Source organism: Balearica regulorum, chromosome 4 (assembly GCF_011004875.1).
Source record: "Balearica regulorum gibbericeps isolate bBalReg1 chromosome 4, bBalReg1.pri, whole genome shotgun sequence".
Lineage (NCBI taxonomy): Eukaryota > Metazoa > Chordata > Aves > Gruiformes > Gruidae > Balearica > Balearica regulorum.
The window spans coordinates 52,513,966-52,541,865 of NC_046187.1; the positions used below are offsets into that span (position 1 = coordinate 52,513,966).

The following is a 27,900-nucleotide window of genomic DNA, read 5'->3' on the forward strand; positions in this document are numbered from 1 at the left end:
TTTCTTTAGGAAACAGGGTAGAAGCAATGTCACATAGTTAATAGCAGGAAGTAAATTTGTGCTGAAGGTGCAGAGCATTTTATTTTATTTTATTTTATTTTATTTTATTTTATTTTATTTTATTTTATTTTATAGCAAATGCATTTTATTCCCAGTTTTGCCCTTTACTCTGTAGTGGCAGATTTGAGTAATGTCTCACTGTTGCCGTGTACCCAGCATGGGTCCGTATATGCCTGGGGGCTGCCTGGATTGAGGAGCACCTAGCTGGAGCACCCCGTAGCTCCGTAGTGGCCCACAGGCTCACATTTCCTTGCTCTGAAACATAGGAGGAGAGTGGGCAGACGTGTGTCCCCCCATCGCAGAGACACACCTGTAGCAAGGACCGGGGATGCACTCCCTCGCGCTGTTGCACCCATTCCTAGCTACCACCATCTTGAAAGGCAGCTGGGGCACACAGTTATCCAGCCACACAAATAGAGTTTTGTGATTTGGTCAGATGGCTGAAAGCAAGCTTGGGATATTTGTCAGGTTGCCAGTCTTGCCAAAGTCAGCCGGAGCAATCAGTCAAATCAGAGCAGTAACGCACCTTTTGTTACATAACGAGCCGTGCAATTTTATAATTTAGTATGCGACACGCCGATGGCATTTATTATGTCAATTAGGATGAGCGCATGTTTAGGAAGCACTTTAGGAGTCAATTATCGCTCGCATCGTCTTGCTTCGGCCACATGATTGACTTCCTTTGAGCAGGCAGACCGTGTGCCTTTGAGAAGCAGTTACCACAGCCTGCCCATTTTGCTACTACTCGTCTTTGCTCTTGGAGTCTGAGCTTGCAGGTCTGCCATAAGCTGTTGGTCCAAGTCTGGGTTTACTGAACTTTGAAAAAAAAGCAAGAAACAAAAATTATTACCCCAACCAACGTAGTCTTTGACAACTGAAGGCATGCCAGTAACAAGTCTTCTCAGAAATCCTACCTTCTGCTAAGGTGAGTTCATTCATAGGACGTGTTCCTTGTAGTGTGGATAGGTTAACCTGCGGATATGTACTGTCTTATTCAAATCTTCCTTTCACTCAAATCTTGTCCAGCTGTTCCTAATATTCTCAAATTACTTCTGGGCTGAATTTTTTTGTTTTAACATGCTGACTAAAGTTTTGTATCCATGAAATCATCAGAAAGAGCAATTCAGGTTTGTGTGGGCGTGCAAGAGAGACAGATGAAAAAGCAGAATATATTTCCATACATTCCTAACAGACATTTCAGATACATAACTCCACAACAGAAAACTTTTTCCAACATTGGTTTATTCTGTAAATTCCAGCATGAACCACAGAGAAAAGCAATTTTTTTCAAACAATCTGGTTCTGGTTTTTGAAGTTATTGTCCGTGCAGGCACAGTATGACATTTCTGTTAGGTTTCACAGCTTGAGCTACAACTTAAAAAGTCGGGGTTATTCACCTACTGTACTGTACTGTTGGATTTTTCTATTCAGTTGGAAATGTCTTTCATCACTAAAGGCTCTGCAAAGTGCTTTCATTGTTATAAGCTCTGAGAAGGACTTTTTGACTAATAATAACAACTTTGAAAAACCAGCTGTCTTAGAGCTGGGGCCAGGAAGAGGAGAGGGTTTGGAGCTCCTGTTTGTTGTCTCAGAGACATTCTGTACTGATGTACTGAACTTATAAATACAATTATTTTCCTCTAAGAGCCAGCCTTAACAGTATTTCCTGTAATCTTAAAAGTCAAGCTGAATTCTTATCTGCTAAATCAATATCTCTGGGATCCCCAACTCTTCTCCAGCTACTGACTTTTACCTGGAGGTATGCATCTCACCTCTGGCTATAATAAATCCCTGTTGGAGATGATGGTCTACTACTGACTACCCCTCAGGCAGAAAGAAAATGTGACTTTTCTATAGGTAGAACAAATTTAAAAATAGGGGGGGAGGAGGGAAAAAGAGAGAGAAAGATATGATGATAACGTTTGAGGCACCTTAGTGTTCTATAACATTCCTTTGAACAAAGTTTCTAATCTAGGCAGACTGACTCACCCCTTTGGCCTTACGTGCAGCTATGCCAAGGTTGGTGAAAATTATTATATGATATTTTTTAGCCAGATCTTTGGAATGTGAATCACTGTATTTTTGGATGGAAAATACTGTATAATAGGTATTACTGCAGTATGGGTCACTCTATAATATTTTCCACAACTGTTGTCTAATGTTGTGGAACAAACAGGCTGCCCAATGGCCTCCAAACTAAGTACTACCTTGAACAGTAAAGGCAGTGTGATCTATAAAAAGCTTCAATCAGAGAGGTGTGTTTAGTACACAACATGATAATGGAAAAGCTGGGAGGCCTGCTATCAGGGAACACAGTTTGGTGAAAGATAATAAATTAAAACAGCGTTAAAATTTCTCTAACTAATGGCAAATAGTTTTGTGTAAGCATTCAGCCTGATGCCTCATTATAAAACCCTGAATATGAAATAGGTGGAGTGATTTTGTAACCTGGATTCTCGCAGGAGTAGTAAGGGCTATGCTCTCCCCAGTATCGTCACAGCTAATCCTGCATAACCTGCGGGCTTGGAGCTTTTGCTAGAGGGTGAAGGAGGTCCTCTGCTCCCTCCTGGCTGTGATCCGCTCTTGTCCCTGGTGTGGGCGAGCCACTAGATGGGGACAGTGCTCACATCTCCTGACCTGCCCACACCTACCCACTGGCAGCTGGGCTGGGGCCTCCTTAAAGAGTTAACTCTGTGACTCTGAAAGGTACCAAGTCTCCTAGCAATTTTATGTGGGTATTTTTAAACATCAACAAGATGGCAGCGTCTGGGCTCTCAGTAAAACAAGCTGAGTATCAAGAAAGGCAGATGTTGGTCGCAGCATGGTCACAGCTAGTGTGATGAAAGGAAGGCAGGTGAAAGCATCTGTGAAAGAACAACGAGCTTCTAACTTAGCAGCCAGCAATGCTGCTGTCACGGAGCGGTTTCCTTTCACGCCTGCAGACCAGCCCCTTTGGCCATACAGTGCCATGCTGAACCCCATTAAAGGATGGCCGTGACTCATTTAGAGGTGCCCAGTCACAGGAGACAACAGCCCATGCAGGGGCTGGGGGAAGAACACAGCACAACTTTGTTATCACAGCATGGCTAAGAGGAGCACAACAGCTCTACCAGTAGTACCTCTACCTCCTACAGGGTTGTGTGGCAGAGAAACAGGGCAGGAAAAGGCATCCCCTTTTAATCAGCGGATATAGGATTTGTTATGCACATGCTTAGAGTAAAAAAATAGAACAGGAACATTAATAAAATGTGTTACTTAAATACACAGAGAGAAAACCAAACCAAACGAAACCCAAACCGACTAATATTTGGCGATCTGACTGCACTATTCAGAATCCATTTTCCCTTCGCATGCTGGCCACCCTTTCCCTTGACTGAGGATTTTGTTATCCCCAAGCCATGCTACTTCAGTTAGTGGAGCTAAATTCCTCTACCTGTTCAGCAGCTCATCCGTGTCACTCCTTCATTTTCAAGTGATGCCCGTTCACGGCTGTTTGAGATTTAAGCTGGTTGCTGCCCTTCCAGGCTCTGTGTCACAGTTTCTCTGGCCTTTAGGCATCTGTTTATTCCTTCCTGTGTTAGCCACTTCCTCACTATCTTTCATCACTTAATTCTTTCTCTTTTAGCCTTGGTTACTCATTTTTTCCTACCTGAAGCTTCTTCCATGCTACTTCCAAGTGCAGCTTCCTGAAGTGCTGGGTTAATATTTGACGGTGTGGCTGAGCGGAGGCGGTGGGGCTTTGCCACTCTGCTCGGCAAGCCCTCTCTTGCCGCGCTGCTGCCAGCGTAGCTGTAATGGTAAGTCAGGATTTAAGCTTAATGTTGCTTAAATGCTTCATCGGGTTGGGACAATCATGGGCTTGGCTGTGCAAGGGGATGAAAGGGATTCTCTCTAGCTATTTTCCATGTTTAGTGCCCATCCTTTTTGTCTGGGTTTTCTTTGCTATTCTCTTAAACACTGCAAATTCCCAAGCAGTGAAGACCTGTAAGATGCAAACTGCTTCAAATCAGTGCAGTCTTTTGGGTAACTTTTTACAAAAATGTGTTACCGTGATACTGGCTTTCACTGTGGTCACAGCCCTGGGAGATACTTCTTGCCTTGATGTGAGCATTCTCATTCCAGCTGGTGGCTGAAAGCTTGGCAAAATGGATATCCAGGATGACGGTGTTCTGCCTTTGTCATTTGCACCATATCCCTGTGCTTTAGATCCGTGCCTTCGGCTGGAGCTTGATTTGCTGCTGTGTCACAACACTGTGAAATTCTTACAAATCAGTATTTAATGGCATTTATCTAAGCCAAGCTGTGCTAGGCACTGTACAATTATGCTAAATCTGAGACCCAAGTTTTTAGAAACTTCCTGCACAGCAGCAAAGTGGCAAACACTGGCGTTGTCTTCTTGGGCATGGCACCACCACCATGTCTAACAGCTCCTCCTGCCAATCACCCATGCACCCACTGCTCCCTGTAAATATGGCTCTCGCTGTAAGCCAGCGTGAGGCTGCTAAGGTGACATCCTCGCCCTGCTGAGTTGCCAGTGGTGTTAACACTGACTGCAGATGGATGTAGGATGCCTCCCCCCCTACTTTCCCCTCTCCTCCTCTCCCAAGCACAGGCCTCAAAGAAGAGGCGTTCAGCCAGGTAATAATTGCCTTTTTTTCACTTAGCTGTGGTTTACCATCTACCTGTACAGAGTTTCTTGCTCAAAGTGTGTTTTATTATTCATAGTTATCAGAAGAAGTACAAATACGCACTGGTTATCAATGGGTCAATTTTAAATCCCCTTTTCCCTCTCTTCTGCATTTTTCAAGTGGAACCGTTAGCAAAGCTTAACACCAAAGCTTTGAGCTTCCTAAAAAGACGTGAAATTAGTTATGTAGTTTGTTATGACAGCACATAAATGTTATAAATACAAAGGACTGCAAACATTACAAACAATATCTGCCTCTGACCGAACCTGTGCAACAACTCCATCACGCGCCCTCCGTGCTAAATCCTGTGGAGGTGTAATCACTTCCCAAGGACAGACGGCGATCATTTCATTGCTTGATATGTCCAGCAGTTTAAGAAGGTTTATTATGGGTGAACATGGACCAGATTAGCCAGAGGCTGATAGATTTCCCCCCCCCCCCGCCAAATTTATGCTATTATCTCATCTAAATTTTCTAAATGATAGAGGACATCGGACTTGAATTAAGTCCTAAAAATTCAATGCTTATTGCTAATTAATGTGGATGTTTTTGTTTCCCTGTGATGTAGCAAGTATTTGTAATTTACGTAAACATTGTAAAATTCAGGTACAGCTCCCCACACCTGCAGTTTTTCACTGTTAACTTTTTCATTGTTAACATGTCAGGTTCACACAGCATCCGTGATGTGGCCAGGACAGTTTGGCTTTGCATCCACTGGGGCTTCCCTCATCATTTTTGCTGCAGCAGAGCATGGCCTCAGGGCAGCGATGGCTCTCTTTCTCCATTGTCAATGCAGAAATAATTATAGTCACTTCACTGTTTCCAGTTGCACCTAATTTGTATCAGGGGAGCTGATGTGTTGTTGTACATGGGGGAGGGGAGGAGCAGTACTTTCAGGGTTAGGGGGCCATTTGGATGCCCGTGCTCCTATCCTGTGGGCTGCTCCTGCCTCAGAGCAGGGCTTTGGGTCCAGCTTTCAGCAGGCTTGCTGATGGGAGCCATGCATTTGGTCTCCTGCCAGCAGAAAGCAAGAGTTTCTGCTCTTGGGAACATCCATAAGGCCACAAAATGTTTGGGTTGGCCGTGTTCTGGTGTGTGGTGCACGGGGATGGCACACACGTGGGTCCACCTGTGTGTGCTGGCACAAGAGAACATGGCAGGAGACTGGAGAAACAACATGATATTGTCTGGTCACCTGGTTGCCCCAGGTGCAAGGCATTTTGAAAATGTAGGAAAGAACAAAGTTCATAAAGCAATGCTATTTTTGTCATGGTTTTTTTATTTCTAATACATTTCATGGCTATTTTTAAAGCCATAATCCTGCAAATTGCCACGCTGCATATTGTCACTCTTGCAAGCGACCCTGTTGACTTCGGATGGACTCCCTCCATGAGCGAGGGATGCGGAGGTCGGCTGAATGCTCTCCCGCTCACTCTGTGAAACACAGCTACTGGTAGATCAAACACCAGCTCGTGACCACCCCACTTCGTCAAGAGGTTCGCTAAGAGCTACCTACCCGGAGTCACTTGCAGTGCTCAAACGGTCCCCACCTCAGCTTCATGATCATCTTTTCTCTTGTTTCATTTTGCTGTGAGTCACCTTAGTAGAACCAAATAATACTGGGTTTAATTCCTATATTAAGATGATAGCAGGTAGAGCTATGTCCTGCACTGTAGAAAGATGTTTGTTTCTTCATACAGACCTATTCATAAAGCTCTGGTGAATATTTTTGCAAAAGGAGACATTTGCCACAGTATAGAGTACTTTAAATATCTGCAAGAATTCTGATAGGCAATGGTCTTAATTCAAATGAAGCTACTGCTAATCAGGAGACAGAGCTCATGCAGAACTTAGTCTTGCAAGCAAAAAATATTATTATACAGCCACTTAGTATAATTGCTACATAAGAATAGGATCTAGCAAACCATTGAAATGATTGTTTGACATTTAAGCATCTGGTTAGAGTTAGTGGAGCTATCATTTTACCTTTATGTCAGAAAAACCTTGCTGTGTTAAAGTTTAATTTCTCAGGTTCAGAGCCCGTGAGCTTTGCATAAAAATAAGGGTTTATTTTATATGAAAATGTGCTCTGTCATAGCCAGATTTTTTTTTTTTTTTAAATTCTTTCCCTCATTTGCCCTCAAACATGGGTGTCTGAGGCTGACACATTGTCTAAGCAAATTAAGTCAAGCTGGAAGCAAGGGTACAGTGTTACGGCAGAGCAGCAAATAAGATTTACATTTTCAAGGAAAAGTAGTAATTAGGCCATTGCATATTTTATATCTTCATGTTTATTTTCAAAGCAGTATATCAAAATAAGCATAGATGTAATGAGACATAAGAGTTCCAACGAGCAGTTGGGGTTCATCAAGTAAAAAATACAAATTACTCTTCAGTTTTGCTGCCACCCACAGAGTTTACATCTTTAAAATACCAGCCGGCAGGTGCTGTGGGCAGAGCTGATTGGGTCTGTAGTTAGGGACATACTGGGTTTCTGTAATACAAATTATGAAGGGAATAGGCCTAATTTTGAGTGATACAGTACTTGGCATTGTGTTGTGGACTTCAGCGCGTGAGGTATTTGGTGCTTTGGGAAGTAAAATAAAGTTTTGAGCTGCTTATGCTGGTGCAGATGGTTATAATTACTTGACTTGAGGTATCCAGAGCAGTGCCATAGGGTGATAAGCAGATGAGCTTTGAATGCAGGGTCCCAGGTCCCTGAGGCAAGACGACGACGATCTGAACTCTCCCCAAAGTCCATTCTTGCTGTCAGTAACGCCATCGTGCAGAATGTAAAGGATGGGGTCTTGTGTTTGATGGCTTTGAAAATCAGAGAGACCCATTGCTGCTGTGGGAAGAGAATGGTTTAGAGGGTGAGTTAGATGGTTTAGACTCCAAAAGTGTCCTCCCTCCAGCTGCGCATACAGTGTCTGTACGCTGGTGTGTGTTGGGTGAAGTTGCTGCTCTCCCTCGCTGTGCTGAGCAGGCGGCTTGGGCAGTAACCATTGTTCTTACCTGTATTTCTGCATACAGTCTTGCAATGTTTGCCTACATGTGATGATGCTTTTCTAGCAGAAGTAATGTGACCACAAAATCAGCTGACTGGAACTGCAATTATATGCTCATTTAAGGTTTTTAACCTTATTGTTCATTTAAGGTTTTTAACCATTAAATGCCTGTAGTATTCTTCCTATTTTCATAGCTTTCTTTCCAATGAGAGTAATTGTGTAAATTGAGCTAGATTTAAAAGGAAAGAAGTCACTGGAATTAATGCTCTCTTTCTAAAATTTTTTTCACTTCTTTCCTTTACCCTCCTGTCCCAAAGATGCAATCCATCCCTAAAACCTGCTGGAGTACTTCGTATCCAGATACATACTGTAAGTACGGTAAGAAAAACCAACCCAGAACATAACCCTTTGGCTTTCTTCCCCACAGATCTGATGGCACACAAGCCTTGCTGTGGCTCTCACAAATAGAAAACAGGTCGGGTATTTCCGTCTGCCCTCTTTTGAATTGCATCAATTCCAATTATGAGCCAGAAAGAAGAAGAAATGGAGGACAGCTCCCTGCCACTCTGTGTCACCTGTGGCCAAGCACATTTACCGGAAGAAAACCACTTGTACAGCTACACCGAAGAAGTAGATGATGATCTGATATGCCACATTTGCCTGCAACCTTTGCTTCAGCCATTAGACACGCTGTGTGGTCACACCTTCTGCACAGCCTGCCTTACGAACTTCCTCGTGGAAAAGGACTTCTGCCCCATGGACCGCAAGCTTGTGATTCTCCAGACGTGCAGGAAGTCCAGCATACTAGTGAATAACCTCCTGGACAAGCTAATGGTTAGCTGCCCTTTCACAGAACACTGCTCAGAGGTCGTGCAACGCGGTCACCTCGAACAGCATTTTCAAACCCAGTAAGTTGTTGCCGATAAACCCTTTTTTCATTCTTTTTCTTAAAGAGAGGAAAAAATATCTTCAATTAGTGCTGATTAAAATAGACAATTAATATAAAGAAAGATTTATAGGTTTCATTCCCAAAGAATGCCTACAGTATCATGAATTTAGAGCTGAATTTAGTCCCTTTATTTGACAATATCTCTTTTTTTAGAATCAAATGTATTCAAGGTATTTCATGCTATCGTTAGCAGTTCTGGGTGGATACCTTGTGATTAGCTGCATAATGGAAGTGTGTATTTAGTCATCCGAAGAGATCTGTGAGTTTTGGGAAGCTGAGCTATCATAAATATTTTAGTAGTACATTAAGGGTTTTATGATTGCCCTTTCTTCAATCTTTTTTTGAATCACAAATGACCTATATGAGAAGTAGAGCAGAAAATATTCTGGTTTGGTATTGGTCTTTGGAGCTGAGTGCTCCTTTCTTCCAGGTGAGCACTCACCACACCGTGGGGCTCGCAGAGCCCAGGCTTCTCCAACATGGTGTGGAAGGCTGGAGTCCCCCTCCAGGCTTACCTCTCCTGATGGCCAGGACACCCTGTCTCTCACCTCTGGGAGAGACATCTTCAGGGAGCACTTTGGTTCCTCTGCAAGGAGAGAACTGGTGATGGACAACCCTCTGTTTTGCAGCGTAAAAGCACATGGTGCTGCTTTTGTCTTACGTCGTCTATCTTTTAAAATGAAGGCAGAAGAGTAAAGAGATACATTCAGGGCTGTGATTTCTGATGGCAGGCAAATGCTTTGGCGTAGTCCAGGTAACAGCACTTCGGATTTGAGGCGTTGTGAGGGTCTAAGAGATGCCCTTTTTTGTGGCCTGTATCTATTGTCCAGCGAAATGGCTTCCCCTGAGGTTTGCAGGTGTGTCATGTTCCTAGGTGTGTGCTTCTGCCTGTGTGGTGCAGTGGAAGCCCTGGGTGACCAGCACAGGGTTCCAGGCTGCTGCTGGGGACACATCCCTGCACAGACATGGTAATGCTGAGGGTCAGAGCGTCCCTGGTGAGCCGGAGCATGTTCGCATGGCTGCGGGCTTCTGGGTCTTGAAGCCCGTAGCTGGAAATGGCTCTGAAGCCTGCCATTCAAACATGTCCCTCTCTGAACTGGAGACCTCATTTCCTAAAGCACCTGGATTCTTGTGAGGAATTTATTCACTTAAGATATTCACTGAAGTTATGTCGGTTTAACCAACCAAAAAAGTATCCATTTTGCATTACTAAAACTGAAAAAGAATCCCATTAGCAATAAACCCCTTGCAGAGGGCAAAAGCCCACTTTACACATGCTAGAGGCTGGGTGTTTGCGGATTTGGGTGCCCTTGGCCCACCGAGTTGTGGACCTGGCTTTCCCTCTTGAGGTTGTTGCTGTCTCATGGCATAAGAGGTGGCGGCAGCAGCCTCCCACCCAGGCCAGCAGCGCTCTACAAGGTTAGCTTTCGGCTGCTGAGGGAAAAAATTAGAAAGGTTACTTATAACTTTCTGCCTTTGGTCAGTACTTCTCTGACATGCCTCAAATACGGATTTCAATAGTTATGCAGGCAAAGGGTCTGCTGTGAGCTGCTGTCACTGAGGTTATGTTTCTCTACAGGTTCCAACCACAAAATCTTGGTCCCCTAGTGCAAATACCCTTTCCCTTTGCTATACAGATAGCTGACTGTAATGTATTTTAGATCCTCCTTTTTGCCTTCATTTTTTCGAGATGATGGAGCTGTGGCCACAGAACTAGCAGGAACCACCCCCTCCCCAATAATGTGTTTTTTACACAGAAGCCACGCAACTAGCACAATTCCGGATTTCTAGTGTTGACTCTCCTACATGGACATGTGTAAGTCACTCCAGTGTCTTGGGTTTTCCTCCTTGAGGTAGTAGTAAAGAAACCCTTCACATGAATGCTTTGCAGAATTGCAGTGTTGTAAACCATGATTTGATCCTGCAAAAGCCTGGCAAGTTTTATTCCAGTGCTTATTACTGAATGTCCATAGGCTGGATTTTCCCCCCAGGATCTTCAAGATCCTATGTCTCTGGCTGACTTGGCCTGAGCCCAACCAGGGGTAGGAGGAATTGCCTTAGGAACATGTTCCCACAGCCTCTTGCTGTTCTTCGTCACCTGTGCCAGGCTCCCCACACCAAGTGCCGGCTTAGAAAACCCAGAGAGCAGGGACTGGAGGGACAGAGCAGTGAGGTCCCTTCCCATCCAACCCTAAAGCCTCTAAGGCAGTGCAGTACACGGCAGTGCTACGTAGGCTGGGCGGCTGCTTCTTTGCCACTCGTGACGTGGATTCTCCTTCCTCGGTGTGGAGGGCTGAGTTACCTTAAGGCCAAAGGGCAGAGGCAGAGGAGTAGGAAATCATGGGGAACCTTTGCTGCTGGAGGGGTTCAGCTTTCCAGGGTGTGGGTGGTGCAACCTCACTGGAATCCCTACCCAAGGGAAGAATTAGGAGGGAACTTTCTGACTGACTCTGAAAGATGGACTTCTGCAAACTTGTGCTTGCAGAGACTGTGCAGTACCTTTAATTTTTTAAGCGCAGCATTAATTAATTGTCACCAAAGGTATACCTCTGCCTAATTTTGTTCTCAGAAGTGCAGAAACCTCCCTCGCTATCCCACCTCCAACTCATGGCAGGGCAGGAGAGGAGAAGGGCGTTGTGCTCTTCAGGCACCAGCTCCAGCGTGCTCAGGCACAGACTGAGCAGCCTGAGCTGACACTGTTCTCTTTAACTCTGGTGAATCAATAGAGGAGAGAGAAAGTGTGCGACTTTGCTAATAAAAAAAAAAAAAAAATCATAAACAACGCGATGCCTGCGGCAAGAGCAGCTCTGAGTCCATCTGAAATCTTGACTGAACGTGATCTGTGTTCTCAGTGAATAAATTAAAGTAGACCCTGCTAGAGTCACCAGGGCAGTCGGCAGTCCTTGCATTTCTTGCATGATTCAGACTCGGACCAGTCCTGGTTCTCAGAGAGAAAATGAAAGCTTGCCCTGATCAGAGACAAGGTCGCTGATGGAACAAGGTGAGTTTGCTGTTTTTTGCTTTGTTATTGATGCGAGAACTTTTTAATTCTTTTTTTAAACACTGGTTACCATGGAGTAGTCCGTTAAAAGCATCCTTATTTAAAATGTTTGCTCTTGCATCCTTCAAAAATAAAATAACCAACCAACCCCGAGAAGAGACATGTCCTTGGATTACTACATGATTTATGTTTGCACAAAAACATCCGACTTGATTTGGGGAATTCAGACTGAGATGCAAACAGCCAGCAGTTGGCTGTGATCTTTTGTGGTGTTTTACTTTAAAAAGGTGTGGTCTTCTGATATCGCCTGCTTCAAAAACTCCACGGGGGGCATTTTTTTCCCCCCCTTTGTCAGACAGCTACACCCTTCCGTGATGCAGTTTAGCCTGTAACCCATCTGCTTGTGGGCAGTGATGTAAACGTACCAGCTGCCTCTGAAGAACCACTCTGAATCCTGCAGGAGGCAGGTCTCTTCCCCGAGCATCGCTCTCCTCTGCAGCATAAGTCACTGTCTCGCCAACCACGCTGTGCTGTCCCTAAACCCTCACATCTACCCATCTGAGAGTCAGATCGAGTAATCCTCTTACAGGTCAATGATTTTTGCAGTGTAGCTTCCTTTAAGGGATTTAAGCTCGATTCATAATGTGCTACCATTGCGTTGAAATGGAAAGGCTCTCTTAGAAGGGGCTTGGCTGGCACAAAAGCTTCACGTTGTGTGTCCCACCAGCACAGAGAGACAGTTGGAAGGAGGAAACCTAGCAGCAGTGCCAGCCCTGCACTGAAAATGAAGGCTCTCCTGTTACTGGTCCTACCTTGGCTAAGTCCTGCAAACTACATAGACAATGTGGGCAACCTGCACTTCTTGTACTCCGAGCTGTGAGTACGCACAGTCGCGCCGGCGTCGTGCTCTCTGTCTGTCTGTCTCACCTGAGTGGCGGGAAGGGGCTCGCCACGGGTGTTTTTGGGGGTCTGTTTGTCTGCCTGTCTGTCTGTGCATGTGCGTACATGTGAAGAAAACCCCGCAACGTCCTGCCAACAGCTTCAAACCATGCTGCGAACTAGCTGCTTCCCATCCGGAGGGCTAATAATAGCAGTATGTCCCCATTGCTTTCTGCTTCAGAAGCAGCCGAGACATACCGAGTGAAGCTGCCTTTTTCCTTATCAACTTGCTTTTCTGTGCTGACGTTTTTGGTGGTTGTTGTTTTGTTTTGTTTTGTTTTGTTTTCATTTCTGAATCTGTGTCTTTACTTGCCATAAATAGCTTTGCAGGGGAGCTGGGCATAGAGGAGGACATCAGGATAGACACCCCTGGTAGAGCGCTCTCTGTGTGTACATGCATAATGTTCTGTGTGTAAAGCTGCGTGCCTGTAGCAAAACGCTGAGAAGCTTTTCACCAGAAATAATTCACTTGAGACAGGAAAGAAATTTCCCGTATTTGCGTTTTTGCCCACAGTAGAATGTTATGATGTTCTCTATAACGCAAATTTGAATGTAGCAATCCATGCATATATCTTCACGTCTTAAAAAAAACACCACCTCAAACAACCACGTAGCTGATCTTCCCAACCCATAACACAAATATTCTATGTATCATCTGTAAATGATACTAGTTTGATTTGTGTTTGAATGTTATTGTTCTAGTTGAGGGCTTTTATGAATAGAAATAGATATTTGTTCCAGTATGCTTTAATAATTATGTTTTGTTTGTGTTTTAAAAAATTATAAACTCCAAGATCTTCCTTGAGATAATGAATGAAATGGCTAATTCTGCTCAAAAATGAAAAATGACTGTATTGTGTCTACAGTGGGCATGTTTTTGTAGCAGTTGTGATTAGTACCAATGAGACTAATTTCCAAATGATTTTGTCTCTACTGTCAGACAAAAATAGCAGTGTTTTGCAGAAACAAAAAGTCCCCTTTTGAAATCCTTGTGTGATATGCATGGCAGCTATTAATAATTTAGTCACACTGCATACAACTGCTTGGGATTTCTGTATGCTATAGGTGTTTTTAAACACTTAACGACTCTGGCGTTGGGGGTTGCAGCTATGCCCTCATTTTAATTTACTGGCATTTTGTTTAAGAACATAAATTTTTAAAAAAAGAAACGCAAAAACAAACAAAAAGCAGTTAAGCCAAGCAGGCTACAGGAGCAATCAAGCTCAAAACAGAGCAGATGATGAACATATATGATGGAAACAATGGCATCTGGGACATCTAGTTTCCAGGAAAACAAACTGATGAGATTAATCAGAGCACAGGCGCAGACACAGCCTGCTTGCTTTTCTTGGGGAATTCAGGTTCACTGATTCTCCCGGGGTAAAGGGCTACGACGTACGGTAGCTATTCGTCTCTTATTTATTTAGCCTTCTAACCCACAGAGATGTTAGTCTCGCTGGATGTTGGCAGTTTTTCTTCACTGAGTGGGTGTGGGCTGGGGCTCAGACGTGCATCTTTGGTTGTCAGCAATGGGAGGTGCACGTCCCCTCCCCGGTGCCCAGCCCTGGATGCTACCTGGCACTGGGACCTGGTTCTCAGGACCTCGCACATCTCTCTCTCTCTGGCCGGGCCAGCAGGAAGTAGGATTTGCTGGGGTTGACATAATCCAAAAGGGCACTGGGCTGTTTGAGCTCATTTCGGTAATTTCTCCTCCTCCTCCGCATGTATTCAGTGCCTCTGGCTGCTGCTGGATGCCGCACAAGGCACTGATGTACTAATCTGTGGGATGGACTCAAAGTCCTCTCTAATAGCAGAGGTTGAAAGAGAAAGAGGAATACTGTTTTCAGTCCTGTTTAATCAGTTTATATGAATGTTACAACCTACAGGTTGCTACTTTGGTTGCTCAGGCACTTGTATGCAGGACATTTTTCATGCAAAGATTTGTGAGTGGGACAGCGTGAGCACTGGTTTCCAGGACAGCCTGGCACTTGGGGGAACAGGTTTACTGAACCAGCCCTTTTGTGACCCAAAGCCCACAGATGCAGCTTCATAAATCCTTCCCCACAGGCAACTGAAAAGCTACCACTACGTGTAGCATATCTGATGGCTTGTCCCACGGCTCGAAACAAGACCGTAAAAAGCGGAAAACTTTTCATTATCATGCTATCTTTGATTGCTGGCCAGTACAAATACTGGCCTTGGTCAGGACTCATTATTTTTTTGGCTGGCAGCCACCAGAGATGCCAGCCACGGGGGAGGAGGGGGTTGGCAGGGCTGTGAGCAGCAAAGGAAGAGCTGGAGGACCATGGGGGACACAGTTATTGTCACTGATGCCGGCGCAAGAGAGAGAATAAGAGCACTGGGATTCACACTGCCCTCCTGCTCATACAGCCCATCTCTTCCCTTCTACCCCATTCAAGCAAAGGTTAGGTTATTTGTGTTGCTTTGGGGGGTTTGCTTTGGTTTGAGGGCATTTTTTTTTTTCAGAAGTGCAGAATGGGCAGCTTGGGGAATAGAGATTACAGTATAGCCCAAAGCCTGTCTGGAGACGCAGACTCTGGAATCTCTCTAAGAAATAAAGAGATTTTAGCAGAGTCAAAGAGGAGAAATGAAGTTGTGGAAAGGCTGTGTCATATCGTTGCCCTTCAGCTGGGTGCCACACGGGTAGGAACGAGAGATGTACAGACATCTTACAGTGACAGTTGATGGGATGGATGTTGGGTGCTGCTATTTTTAGTTTTCTGTTAGCAGTCTGATAATTACAGGTACTCTCAGCAAGCAAATACGTATGTCCTGACACTGTCACCTGCACTAAAACCACTTCCCTGGCCACTGCCTGTTGTCTCTTCCTTGCTCCCAACAAGATCTCAGCACAGATGCTCTTCTTGTCCTTCTTGCTCTTAGCCAAATCATGAAGAGCAGCCAGAGTTAAGCCAGGGTGCTCCCTCCTGAGGAGAAGCCCATGGAAACACCTGGCAGAAGGACAAGAGAAATCTGTGAGGTCTCCCCCGCTGAGCCTTTGGAAGCTGGTGGGATGTAACCACACCAGCCCAATGGCTCTCGGCATTGTAAGGGTCTGTGAGGTCCTTGAGATACACACAGTCCCAGTCCAGGGTCCATGCCTTCTCCTTTATATCCCTGTAAAGCTGCTTCAACAGACATCTGCTCTCTTTCTTATCTAAGATATCTTCAGAAAGGAAATACTTGCCCAAGCATTCTTTTGAGTCAGGGTATGTTATTCCCCTGGTTTAAAAAAAAGCCATGTGGATGGAGAGGCAGCCTATGGCCACTGCAGGAGGCTCTCCCAGGGGCGAAGAGCCAGTGGAACCACCCACATCGAGGGATGCTGACCTCCATTGCTATCCCTCTCACTTTGAAGCAGGACCTGTGGAGCAGGGTATTTCTCTTTAGAAGTATTTTCTGTACTTTGACATCCATAGGCCACTTAGAAATAAAATTATGAGGGGAAGGAGGATGTGAGACTAGGTGATGAATAACCCCACCTTGTCCCTCTGAGGACCTCAGTCACGTGGAAAATGTGGGGTGGTTTCCAACCTAATCCCCCTTCGGCACGTGGCTGTGCTGACCGAGTGAGCGTCGGGGAGGATGCCAGGCATCGCGTGTGCTCAGCACAGGTCGAGCGCTGGGGAGCCTGTGGCAGCCATGCTTGCTGGCACTGCTTCCCTCCAAGGATTAAACAGCTCCTGGCCTTAGTCACTGCTGGTAATACACCAGCTAGATCCAACTCACTAATTTGAATCAAGCCATTTTTAAAAAAATCTATTGTTTGTTTGAGTGAAATGCGCAACCTACTCCCGCATGCAAAAAATTAATTCTCTTTTTCTTACCCTTCTTGGGTTTTACATGAAACAGTCAAAGGGATCTCACCAAATTAACTGGCTCAAGTTTCCCCATATAACTTTTATATTCTCTTAAATTTCTAAACAGCACTTTAGGCTGGAATAGCCAGTAAAATTTTGTTTCTCTGGTCATTCAATTTAAAAAGAAGAGGCGCAAGTGCCAGCTGTGTCCCAGTGTCCTTGGGCATGTCTTTTTTACAGTAAATACAATTTAGGTCAAGTTATTAGGTGCGCTCTCCCGGCCCCCTACCAGCACTGAGCTTAAGCGTGCGGCCGATTTCTTTAATTTCTGTTCAACTCGGTGGGGAAACTTGTGTCTGGCTTCAAGTCTGTCCTTGTGAAGTTAGCTGCATGGAGACTGGGCAGTGCAAGGCACACATTATTTGTGAGAAAATTGATAAGCCTAGAGCGCCTTTTGAGTTCGAGTGTTAGTCCACTGCAGAAGCCATGTGTTGGCCTCCCTACTCAGTGCAAAGCTGCATGCATGGAAATCTGTGTCGGAGTTAAGCTTTGAGGTTAATTAAAGCTGAAAGTGTTGGAAAGCAAGGCTTGAATGGAAAGAATCTTGAATGAAAATATAAATTAAATATTTGGAATACCTGCATTAAATAGCCAGGACAAAGTATGCTCGGATAAAATGTGAAGGTTCTTTTCCGGTGTACTAGAATTGGATGCCTCTCAGGGAAAGCAGAATTGAGGTGAATTAAAGCAGAAAGGCATGGGTGCATCCAGGGCTGCCCATTAGTTTCACCCCTATGCTATAGCCTCACAAAGAGGCCAGGGTGGAAACATGGCAAGCTCTGGCATCTTGTGTAGAAGCAAGAAATGTCTCAGTTCCTGACTCTTCCTGTCTCCAATATCCTCTTTGGGAAAACTTCTGATCTGGGTATTATCTTACATCAAGTCCGGGCAGGTACTGTGGTACAGGGGAGCAGCAGGCACTGGGCACTGTCAGGCTCCCTTTCTGTTTCTCCCCAAGCTCTCCGCAAGGGCAGCAGATCCTCCCAGGAGCTGGTTTTCCTTCAGACTTCTGGGATCTCTCCCAAAATCTCCAACAACAGCTAGTGTCACTTCCCCAACCTGTCCCCTCCTTGCCTTGTGTCCGACCGCACTCCACCAGCTCCCCTGGCTCCTGGCGCACAGTGCCGAGTCAGCGGGAGCCTTTGAGACTCGTGTCCACCATCCCCAGATGCTCAGACTTCATGTCAGGAGGACGCTGCAGCCAGGGCTGAGTTTGGCTGCTGTGCTCTGTGGGTTTCTTACAAACGAGCGAGGTAGGAAGCTGTTGCCAGCACAAATCCCTGTTGTACCAATGACGTGCAAAGGGGGAGGCAGTGGCAAGGATTTAGGGAGCAAGCAGCAAACCATCCCTTGTGCTGCCACAAGCCGTACTGATTGGGAGCATAAATGCCAGCCAGAGGAAGGAGTTTATGTGAGAATTTCAGTTTAAAAAGCAAAAGGTCATCTTCTTACACTCATCTTCATATTTCCAGCCCTTAGAATTGCACAGTAAAGCTTGACATTTTAGTACAAATGTGGCCTGAAAGCCTCCAAGCAGAAGCACATGTAGGTGAGCTGCAAATATACTGTATTATTCTTAGAAGTACAGGAGGAGTTTTAGTCTAAACTCATGGTGTTGAGGTGCTGAATATAAATTTTCTAAATACATTAGGTGTTGCGTTCAGGAGTGTTTGACACAGACTATGCTGCCAGCACAGGAGGTGCAGCAGAAAGTGGTTGTTTCCACTGACCACCGCCATTGTGGGTCCAGTCACTCTTTGACCAAGGACTAATTGCACTCTGCCAAATATGCAGTGTTTTCCCCTTAGCAGCACGGAAGGGTCCGGGTCTCGTCCCCACCTTTTCCCACCCTTTCCCAGAGACGGTACTGTTTTCCACCTGCACATCCTGCCTGGTTCCACAATCCAGGTTAGAGAGGGCTGCATTTTCGTGGCATGAGTAAGTGTTACTGGTTAGCATCTTTTTCCCCAGCACTGTGATTCTAGGTGCAGAAATAAATTTGCCTGGTACAGCTCCAGAAACCAAAAACCCTTTGAGAGCTTTAAGAATTTGTTGATTCTGCCTGGGAATTTTGTGTGTAATGAAAGTTGGCATTTCAGTTATACTTTGAGAAAGATCTTATTTCTTCTGTGCATGCATGAAACTCGCCTTTACTCCATCCACAGCTACCTACACACTTGAGATCAGAATTAGACCTTTTCCTCTGCTGGCATGTTTTCTCATGGCTGAGCCTTCTCACACCTTTGGAAAAGGCTGATGTTGGACAGTGTCAATCTCAACAAATACATTTTGTTGCCAAAAGTAAAACCTGAGCCAGCCAAAAAAAGTGAAACCCTGCCAAGCTGGAAAGGCAATGCAATAATTATGGTTGGCAGAAAGGTTTCTTTTCATGAATGAGTTATGTCTCAGTTATGTCTGATTTTTGTGTAGGCTGCTCAGAAGTGTGCTCACATGCCTTGCCCAAGTAACGGGAGCATGGACGGGGCAAATCTTACCCCCCTCAGAGGCTGGTTCTGGGATGGGGACCAGAGAGGGGAAAGCACTAGGGGAGCCCTGGATGGCCAGTGGCGTAGGAGGAAGGAGCGAGGTGATGGGAGTTGCAGGATGTCAGTGGTTACTCACAAGCAACAGACTCTCATTTCTCATCTGACATTAAGCCACGCAGGCCGTATGCTGCAAGTTTGGCCGACCTCCGCATCTCTCTGACAATTAACCTAGTTTAGCACTGGCACTGGCAGCATGACAAGGATATTTTTCCTTGAGCTATTTCTCTTGACAAATCTGGCAGAACTGGGCTGTCCTGCAACGCGAGGATAAACACTGCTCTTGCAGAGCTCTTATGCCTGTCATAGCTTAAATCCTGCTCTGAATACTGGTTCTGACATCAGCTGCAACGCAGCTCGTGCCACTGTAGGGAAGCAGACTAGTAGGTCTGAGGGTCGTTTTTGGTTTTTTTTAACACTCTTGACCTTTTGGGGGAATCTGCCTTCAAGATCCCCAGACTACGGAGCATCCAGCTGCGTTTTGTGATCTTCTCCGTGAGCAGAGCTATTGTTCAGGGACTAGAACTGATTTTCTGCATCTTGGCATGTGACTGCGTGTCCAAACTGCCCCCCCAAGCCATGTAGTGAGCGGGTGCATGAGGATGCCAACAGCACAGGACACAAAAGCAGCGGCAATGTTGGAGTAATAGCGTAGCCTGTGTGATGGCATAGATGTGGCTGCTTTTGCCATTCCAAAAGGAGGGTCCAGGCTGGCCCCTCTGTTTTGAACTGGTACGTCAATGGAGGTATCTGTTAGTCAATGACGTGTCATATGTCATGACTAAGACCCCACTGCCACTGAAGGATTCCTGTCTTGGCACTGAACTCTATTTTAGGATTAAGAATGTGAACTTTTTTTTAAAACATCTTAGAAAGTTAAATTCATCCCTAAGCCTCAGCAAAGTTGCAGCTGGTGAAGACTGATTTTAGCCAGTGAATCCTTGGGCTCTCTAGAACATGCTTTATCCATTCATATAATTTATTAATTGACAACAGATTCTGAATATAGATTGAAGCAATTTCAGAAGCAACCTAGTGAAAAGGCTGGAGATTGCAACAGATGCTGTACAACTTTTATATAAAAAAAAAAGAACTGTGAAGCATCCATAACTTCTACATATTGTACAACAGGTCCTCCCAATATGAAGGAAAAGAGGTTGACTGTAACAGTAGGCAAGTCAAGCCATATTTCTAGGAAGTTTCTGACTCCTTTTGGTTGAATTTCTATTGGCAGCACCGTCAAACTTTATTGATAAAGTCTTGTTCTTCTCAGCAGGGCAGACAAACAATCAGATTTGTAACGATCACATGTAGCATTGACTGTGTCTGCTCTGGTATTAATTCTCTCTTCTTTTTATCAAGACACTGAGCTGAATATAATGTATACCTGAGTGAGGAGGAAACAGCCACCATTGACTCCTCTGTCCTTGTGGAGTTGTCTTGCTCCATGACATTGCTGTGTGTCACAGCATGAAGTCAGGTTAAGACAAGATATTTGCAGTTGCTGGAGACATGCTTATTTTTATATTTGCTCTTCTACTAACTCACTGCATATTATTTGCTTAAATAAATGAATAAAAAGTCTTTAGTGGTATAAATTTCAGCTGCAAAATTTGATCATCAGTGTATTACTTTGGGATTTATTTTTCCCTCCTGGACTCTTTTGAAATCATGTTGGGAGGAAGCAAGTGTTTTAGGTCAGCAAGTCATTTCATGTGCATAAATTGGGAAGCTTATACCGCTCTATATATTATGCACTGTAGTCTCATCATTCTCTAGACAGCGTATAATATATTCTTAATGTAGAATTTCAATAATTTAGTAACCTCTGGGTTACTAAGTGAGGGGAATCTGACATGCTTTAAGGATTGTATTTTCCTCTCTCCTCTGCAGAACTTAGTGAATGGATAAGATTAGCAGACTGGTGGCCTTGTTATGTTTTGTGTTTTATTAAGAACAGACAGTACTATTTTTGAAAGCATATTTCTGATATTTTATTTTCTCCTCCCATAGGTGATAAGTATTACTGTTTTATGTTATTTTTAACATTCAGTTAGCACTGGTGATGTCCAACTGTTCTTAACCTTCATTCCCATGTAAAATGAATAGTGGAATGGTTTCACAGGAGCATCCACAGAGGCCCTTTCACTTGTGTATTTTATAACTCAACAGTATGAAAGGCCAGAAAACATCCCACATGGAGAAGGCTTTTATGGAGAGGAGATGGGCATGATTAACCAAATCTGTCGTGTGATCCACAGGAGACCACTGGAAGCAGAGAGTACACTGTGCTGCTGCTACTATAAGAGGATGTGTAGGTTGATATGGATGAGCAAGGCTGTTTCGCTTGATATGTATGAACATCTCCTGCCAAAAGGCTAAATTGCAGTCAGAAATAAGCACTGTATATGAAGAGCACATGTTACAACGCAGCCCTTCGCCAAACAGGTTTTGCAGTGGGAGCAGGAATCCCAGGAGGTGGTTGCGACTTGCTCCAAAAGGAGTCTTGCTGCTGGTTCTGGTTTAAACATTTGGCATATCTCTCCTTTGAGCATTACTACCTGGTTTGTAATTACAGCAGGAAGACGGCACTGTTGGAGAAAGCATGAATACAATTCTTTCCCAAATGCAGTGTGTATACGCTGGTGTTTCTTTTTTGCTCTCGGCACTGCTGTGGTTGCAGTTGTTGGAATCTGTTGTGGGGATGAGCATAGTTGAAAGTGCCAGTTGCTGCTACTGTGACCTAACCCAGGCTGTGATGGAAATAGTGATACTAGTAATATTAGTAAATCAGTCTAGAAATGCTAAGAAGATCCTGCCATGGGTGCCCAGTGGTGGCTACTGCAATCCATGCCGTCCTTGTGCCTCCCGGCTGTGACCCAGGCCCTGGCATAGGATCGGCAGAGTCCTGCGCATCGTGCACCAGTGTTGGGGACATGCTGTGTTCTGCACATCTGCTTTCCACCTGCTCTGTGCTTTTGTGGGTCAAGCATATGGCCATAGAAATGTACTTTCCTTGGTGAGTGTCTGTAAATTTTCTCAATGTCCATTTCTAAATTGTGTTTGAATTTTGGATATCTTGATGATTTTTAGTGGATTGAGTATGCATCATTTCTAGCAAACATGCTGCTTCCAGTTTCTTCCCTCAGAGGAGATTAAATTCCAGTATATTCTTGTTTAATCCTTCCAAGGCATGAGTGTAATGAAGTTGGACAGTAATGGTTGCTGCATTTCACTTTTTTTCTGCTGTTTCCCCAGTGGTCTAAGCATCTGTAGGTTCGAAGACACTTACGGTTACGGTCTTTGAGTTCAAAATAAATCAGAAGAGAACAGACCAAAACAGGACAGAGCATTTAATAAGATGCATAGTGTATGTATAAACTTGCACTTAATATGTTAAGCTGACAAAGCAAATAAATGCAAAGTCCCACAGAGCAGCCTTTTTTGTAATCTAGGCTTGAATAATAGTAACATGACTCAAGGGAACAAAAGAAATTTATAAAGGGAGGCCAAGATCAAGTACCCTCTTCTAGAGCTGATGAACTGTAATCCATACCAGAAATTTCAAAAATGTGTTCACTCATGTTCCACCTACCTCACAACACAATCTGCACAATCTCTTTTCCCTTCCCTTCCAAGTCCCTGTTCAGCAGATGCTTAGTTATATCACTCATATTTTTGCTAAGTCAGTATGGTAGAGCGGTTAACAGTCTCTTTCTTAGAGAGAAAATGCATTTCATAGATTTGTGATGGTCTCCTTGCTTTTTGTTAAGGTCTGCTAATTGTTGTTCAGATATTCCTGTGCTTCATGTCTCCTCTGTTTTTCAAATCCCCAGCAAATAGAGGTTGACATCCAATGCAAAAAATACCATGGTGATTTTGTGCCCTGTGATGCTTTATACCACCAAGAGAACTCACAGCTGACAGCATGAAGTTTCTTGTTCTGTGATGAAAGAGCTTGATTTACTTGTGTTGCGTAAAAATAACAGTTCACTCTTAAACAGGTGTTTCTCTTTTTGCAGTGTTACATAAACTCTCTTGACGCTACCTGCCAAGTGCAAATTTGTTGCTTCTGCCCTATATATGTTTTGAGAGAAGTTGCAGGTTTGAAACTCTTTGAATAGGGATCTTTCTGTTGGTTCCCTTGACATGACTTGTGATGCTCATTCAGTCTCTGTCATCAGAGTGCCAGGCTGTGTTTTGGTTTCTTTAGCCATTTTCCACCTGGCTGTTCCTGGCTACTCTAAATCTTTGTCTTTCCCTTGTTTCCTCTCAATTCCTGTTTTCTTTACACCTTTGCTCTTGTATCTCCCACGTCTGCCCCACTCAGTACAGCAGTACCAAGGGATCAAGGTTATCAGGGAAGCATGGCATTGAACGCTGCATGGCATGATGGCAGCATGTTTCTTCTGTCTGGTGAAGGAGAATTGAACTCGTTTAAAAATATAAGGTGCTCTTGGACATAGACTCCATTGTAACCACAGCAGTAAATGCACAGAGTCAAAATAAGATAAGGACAGAGTACACTGGTCCTGTTTTTAACTCTGGTAGGTGAATGGAGATCACCCATCCATAATTTCAGTCACTTGAAGCTGGCAAGTTCAGTCAGTCCGTGGAGACACTTCTGCCGGGGCTGCACAAGGCCTGTTCTCCTTGTGGTGGTGGTGGTGAGACACTGTCTGCTCCCTTCTCTTGACTCCATGCACCTGACTGGTCTGTGAAACAGTCTATGAAAGGGCTTGAGTGTCTTGCCTTGTTCAAGGAGAGTAAGGAGGAAAGGGAAAGAGAGAAACCATCTGACTTGATCTGTCAAGGACCCTTGTGGTTAACTCTAATATTGCTGAGTGTGCCGAGCCATGTGTCTTCCATCGCCTTGCACTATTGCAGCACTGCAAAACTCTGAGCTGGTTATGCTTCTTATTTTAAATTTATGGATTAATGTATGAGTAAATTTTGAATTTAAGCCACAGAGCTTAACTTCAGCAAAACACGTGGAGCTGAAAGCTAAAAACAAAGAAAGCTTTATAGATTGACCAGGTTTGGTGAGACTCTCTTTATATTAACTTCACTTCAGCAGTCTTGGTGAACTCTAAACATCTACCTGTTAGACTAAACATAGGTTCAGCCAGGCCGTGAAATAGCTCAGTTGTAGAACTGACCTCTAATCAGAGTTTTATCAACTGATCCTCTGCCTAGTTAAATTACTACCTGAACTGAAATCCTTAAAAGAGTTGCAAACTGTCCTACAAAACCCACTACAAACAGTGAAAATAAAATAAGCCAAGAAAATAGGCGTCTTAAGTTCCGCCCCTATATCGTTTTATTCCTCTTACCTAATCGATTTCTTTGGTTCAAGGACTTCATCTCCAGCTGTTACTCCAGCTGCTGTTCCAGTACTCAGAGGAAGCTATGGAAGATGGAAGAAGTAATGAAAAGACCAATATCAACGTGCTTGATTTTTTCCTCACTTAGATTAGTTCTATACAGATATTATTCCATTGACTTCAGAAAATTACTGTCTTGAATTTCATTGTAATGAGGGTTTGTGTACATGGGCAAACTTCTATTTTTCACACCTATATAGCAGAGAGATACAACAGTAGAGATCCAAAAAAATATTTGGGGGTAAAGGAACATCTAACCACACTGATTCACACCATGTGTTTTTTAGCAGAAACAGCAATTTTAAAAAACAGAACATCCCTTGAGGGAATGGGGGTGAATGAGTTGAAACAATACAAATAAAATGTCATGGACTCCGGCTTCTGCAATCTTTGTGACAACCTCCCCCTCCTTCCAAAAAAACACACCCTTGTGTGGGAGCTTTGTAAAACCTCAGACTCTGCTTTTCCTGTCCCTTGTGACAGCCCTTCACGACTACAGACCTTACAAAATTGTGACTTTTCTCCTGGTATTTTTTGTTGAAATTTATCTTCCTGCACAGGCAGACATAAACCCCATGACTTTAACACTGACCAGAAAGTCCCTTTGAAGCAGGATGTTTTCAGGAGAGTAGCAGGACTGCTGATAAACACAGTGACCCATCGCTGAATGGTCAGATCTGCAGCTAAAGGGCAAGGGTGCAGAAAGGTCCCTGTTTGTCTCCAGTGCTGAAGCTAGTCCTTGTAAGGGTCATCCACATTGCCACAGAAGGCTTCAAGGGATTAAGGGGTCAACAGACTTGCTGCCCATCTCATAAGCTGCTGAAGAAGCTGAACGGTGTAGCTATAGACTAGGAACAAATCCTGGTCCCCTCTCACCACACCTCTGGTTGACCACAGTGATGGGGATGGAGGAGCAATCATTTTGATGTCTCCATTTCACCTCAGTGCCCTGGGCACAAGGAAGTGGAGGGTTCAGGTTTGGGTTTTTTCTGTTGACTGCAGGGAAATTCAGGGCTCACAGTTTGGGTCTTCTTCATTCAAAAAGCTTCTGTGCGATTTTTTTCCCCATCTCCTGGCAATGCTCAAGAGTGGGATAGGTCTGGCACCGTATGGCACTCCTCCCTCCCTCTGTCCACATCCTCCTGCCTGGGGAGACCCTGGGCACCAAGGAGGACAGGAGGCAGCCCGTGTCAACCTGAGAACTGCCGTGGCTCTCTGCGTGGGCATACATCAGCAGGATTTCAACACGACCTTGAGATCGTGTTTTGCTTCCGAAGGTGCGTGACTTCCTGCAGAGCCCAGGGACAGCGTTTCGCTATTTTCTGTGGGTGCTGACGGGATGACTGGCCCTGCATGGACCTTCCCTGTGACGGACAGCTTGCAAAGGGGGTAGACGAAGGGAGAGAGGTAGAGCCATGGGTATGGCCTGAAGTCCTCCTGCTGACGTTCCCTGGATGTGGCTGTGACCAGGCAGGAGAGGGCTGATACAGGGCTACCTCAGCTGCAGCATCTGCGCTGAGACACGCCTGTGCTCTCTTTTGTCAGAGACAAACAGGGAAGCTGGATCCTAACTGATTTTATAATTCACTTGTCTGTTTTTCAAGTGGTGTTTGCTATTTGTACAGTTAGTCAGACCTGGACTTCCTGAGCAGTGTTTTCAAGAAAAGATTATGACTGTGCGAAATCACCTATTGTGCCGTCTGCCAATGACAACTCCCTCAGCACTTTTTTTCCTCTCTGACATTTCCAAAAAGAACAGATGTGCTGCCTCTGGTCCCCTGTGCCAGGAAAGGAGTTGCTAATGTTATCCTCCCCTCCCTTCTGACTGCTTTTCAAAGCGTGCTTCTTCCAGGTCTTCTGAAATAGTCACGTTGAAGATAAATGGTCCTTGCCCTTGCAAGCCAATGGTGAGCTGTCAGGTCCAGGGCTGAGCACAGAAATTCGGGCGACCCATGATTCTGCATCTTTAGCAACACTTGGATTCAGTGCCAGAGCTCTGTTTCAAGTCCCAACATCTTTTGTGCTTTTAGAAGGTAGATAGGTGTCTGTTATTTTCATTCCCCTCTCTCCTTTTTGCTGGAGATGCTGAGGTATCTGATGGGGAATAAAAGTGCCATTCCTACAGTTAGCGCTCTATGAGACTGCTTTTATTCTTATTGCTTTTTTTGTGCTACGGTAGTTTAAAGAACTCACAAATGAGCCAAATCTGTGTTGTGGGAGACATTGAACAAACATGTAGTAAGCCCTAAGGACTTTTTATTACACATGAAATAAAGTGAACCTGTAACTTGTTTTCAAGATGTGGCATGTTGAGGGGTAGACCCTGGCTCTCACACAGCTCCAGGGCTTGAACTACAGGACAATATGGTCTCTTAACTGATCCTGAACCACCGCTAGACATGGCTGATCAAATTAATCACCTTTTATGAAATTAGGTTCTGTTATTAAGGATGCTGCCAGAAAAGTCTGCCTACTGAACTGGGAGAGCTTCTTTAGAGGTAAAGTTTTATTAGGACAATAGTGTTAAAATGATACTTTTAACATGTTAATTAACAGAAAACAAGTTATCAAAGGAAAGAAAAAAAAAAATCCATTTTCCTCCCAGTAGCAGAATGTTCTCTTGATTCACTTCCCTGTGTTACTTATGTCCATTGGCACGAATGTCTGTGGTTCATTATGCCTGCTTCTTTGTGGACTAAAGAAATGGGCAGCTACCTTTGTAGACTTAAAAATAAGCTGTGATTTTACTGGTACCTTGATTATACATGGCCACTACCTAGTGTGAAGAAAGGATCTTTGGATGCAGAGCCCTGAGATATAGAGGGCAATGGCATTGGGAAACCACCACCTAAAATCGGCACTGAGAGCTCCCACAGTTTCCATTCACTGCACAGAAGAAAGGCCAGGGAAGAAAGAGTAGAAATTGTCCCAGAAAGATGGTTTGAGCACACAAGGAAGTTAATCCATAATAAAGTTGGGTGTGAAGTGATAGTACTGTTCTTATTCTAGGGTAGCTTCTTTGGTGAATGCTCCTACTTTGGAACAGGGATGTCTCCAGGGAAGCTATTCTCAGATGTGTGTTTCTACACACATAATATACATAGTGTGGCTAAGGTATCATTCTACAACCACTACAGTAATCATGTACTTTCTTGTTGGATACAACAACCCCTTAGGAAGCAGCACCATCTCTGGAGGCTGATGTGGTTAGGCTTTGCAGAGCAGTTTGTGCTCAGTTTTGGAAGGTCTCTTTAATGCCAGTATCTAAGTACTTAACAAATCCTCCTACGTGATGCTGTAGCATCTTCTATTAGCTTTTAAAGAAATAAGAACATAATTTGCATGAGGCTATTCTGTTTACAGTCACTAAATTGTTAGGTATTTCTTTCCCTTCCCTCCTCCTCCTCCTTTTCCGTCCATAGTGCACCCTTATAAACACTGTGTTGA

General features: G+C 44.4%; 1 protein-coding gene across 6 annotated transcripts in view; it reads left to right on the top strand.

Moving 5' to 3' along the window:
- The window catches only part of LNX1 (ligand of numb-protein X 1), a 138,084-nt gene that overhangs the window by 61,476 nt on the left and 48,708 nt on the right, over positions 1–27,900 (top strand). The window contains exons 1-2 of one of the 6 annotated variants that reach the window (XM_075752154.1): positions 3,773–3,857; positions 8,184–8,664. In XM_075752154.1, coding sequence (XP_075608269.1) covers positions 8,279–8,664 — 386 coding nt within the window. In that variant the 5' untranslated portion in view covers positions 3,773–3,857; positions 8,184–8,278. Of the gene's footprint in view, positions 1–3,772; positions 3,858–8,183; positions 8,665–11,627; positions 11,707–12,201; positions 12,583–27,900 lie in introns of those variants that run through there. The other 5 variants (XM_010304117.2, XM_075752155.1, XM_075752157.1 and 2 more) reach the window with 5 other exon arrangements.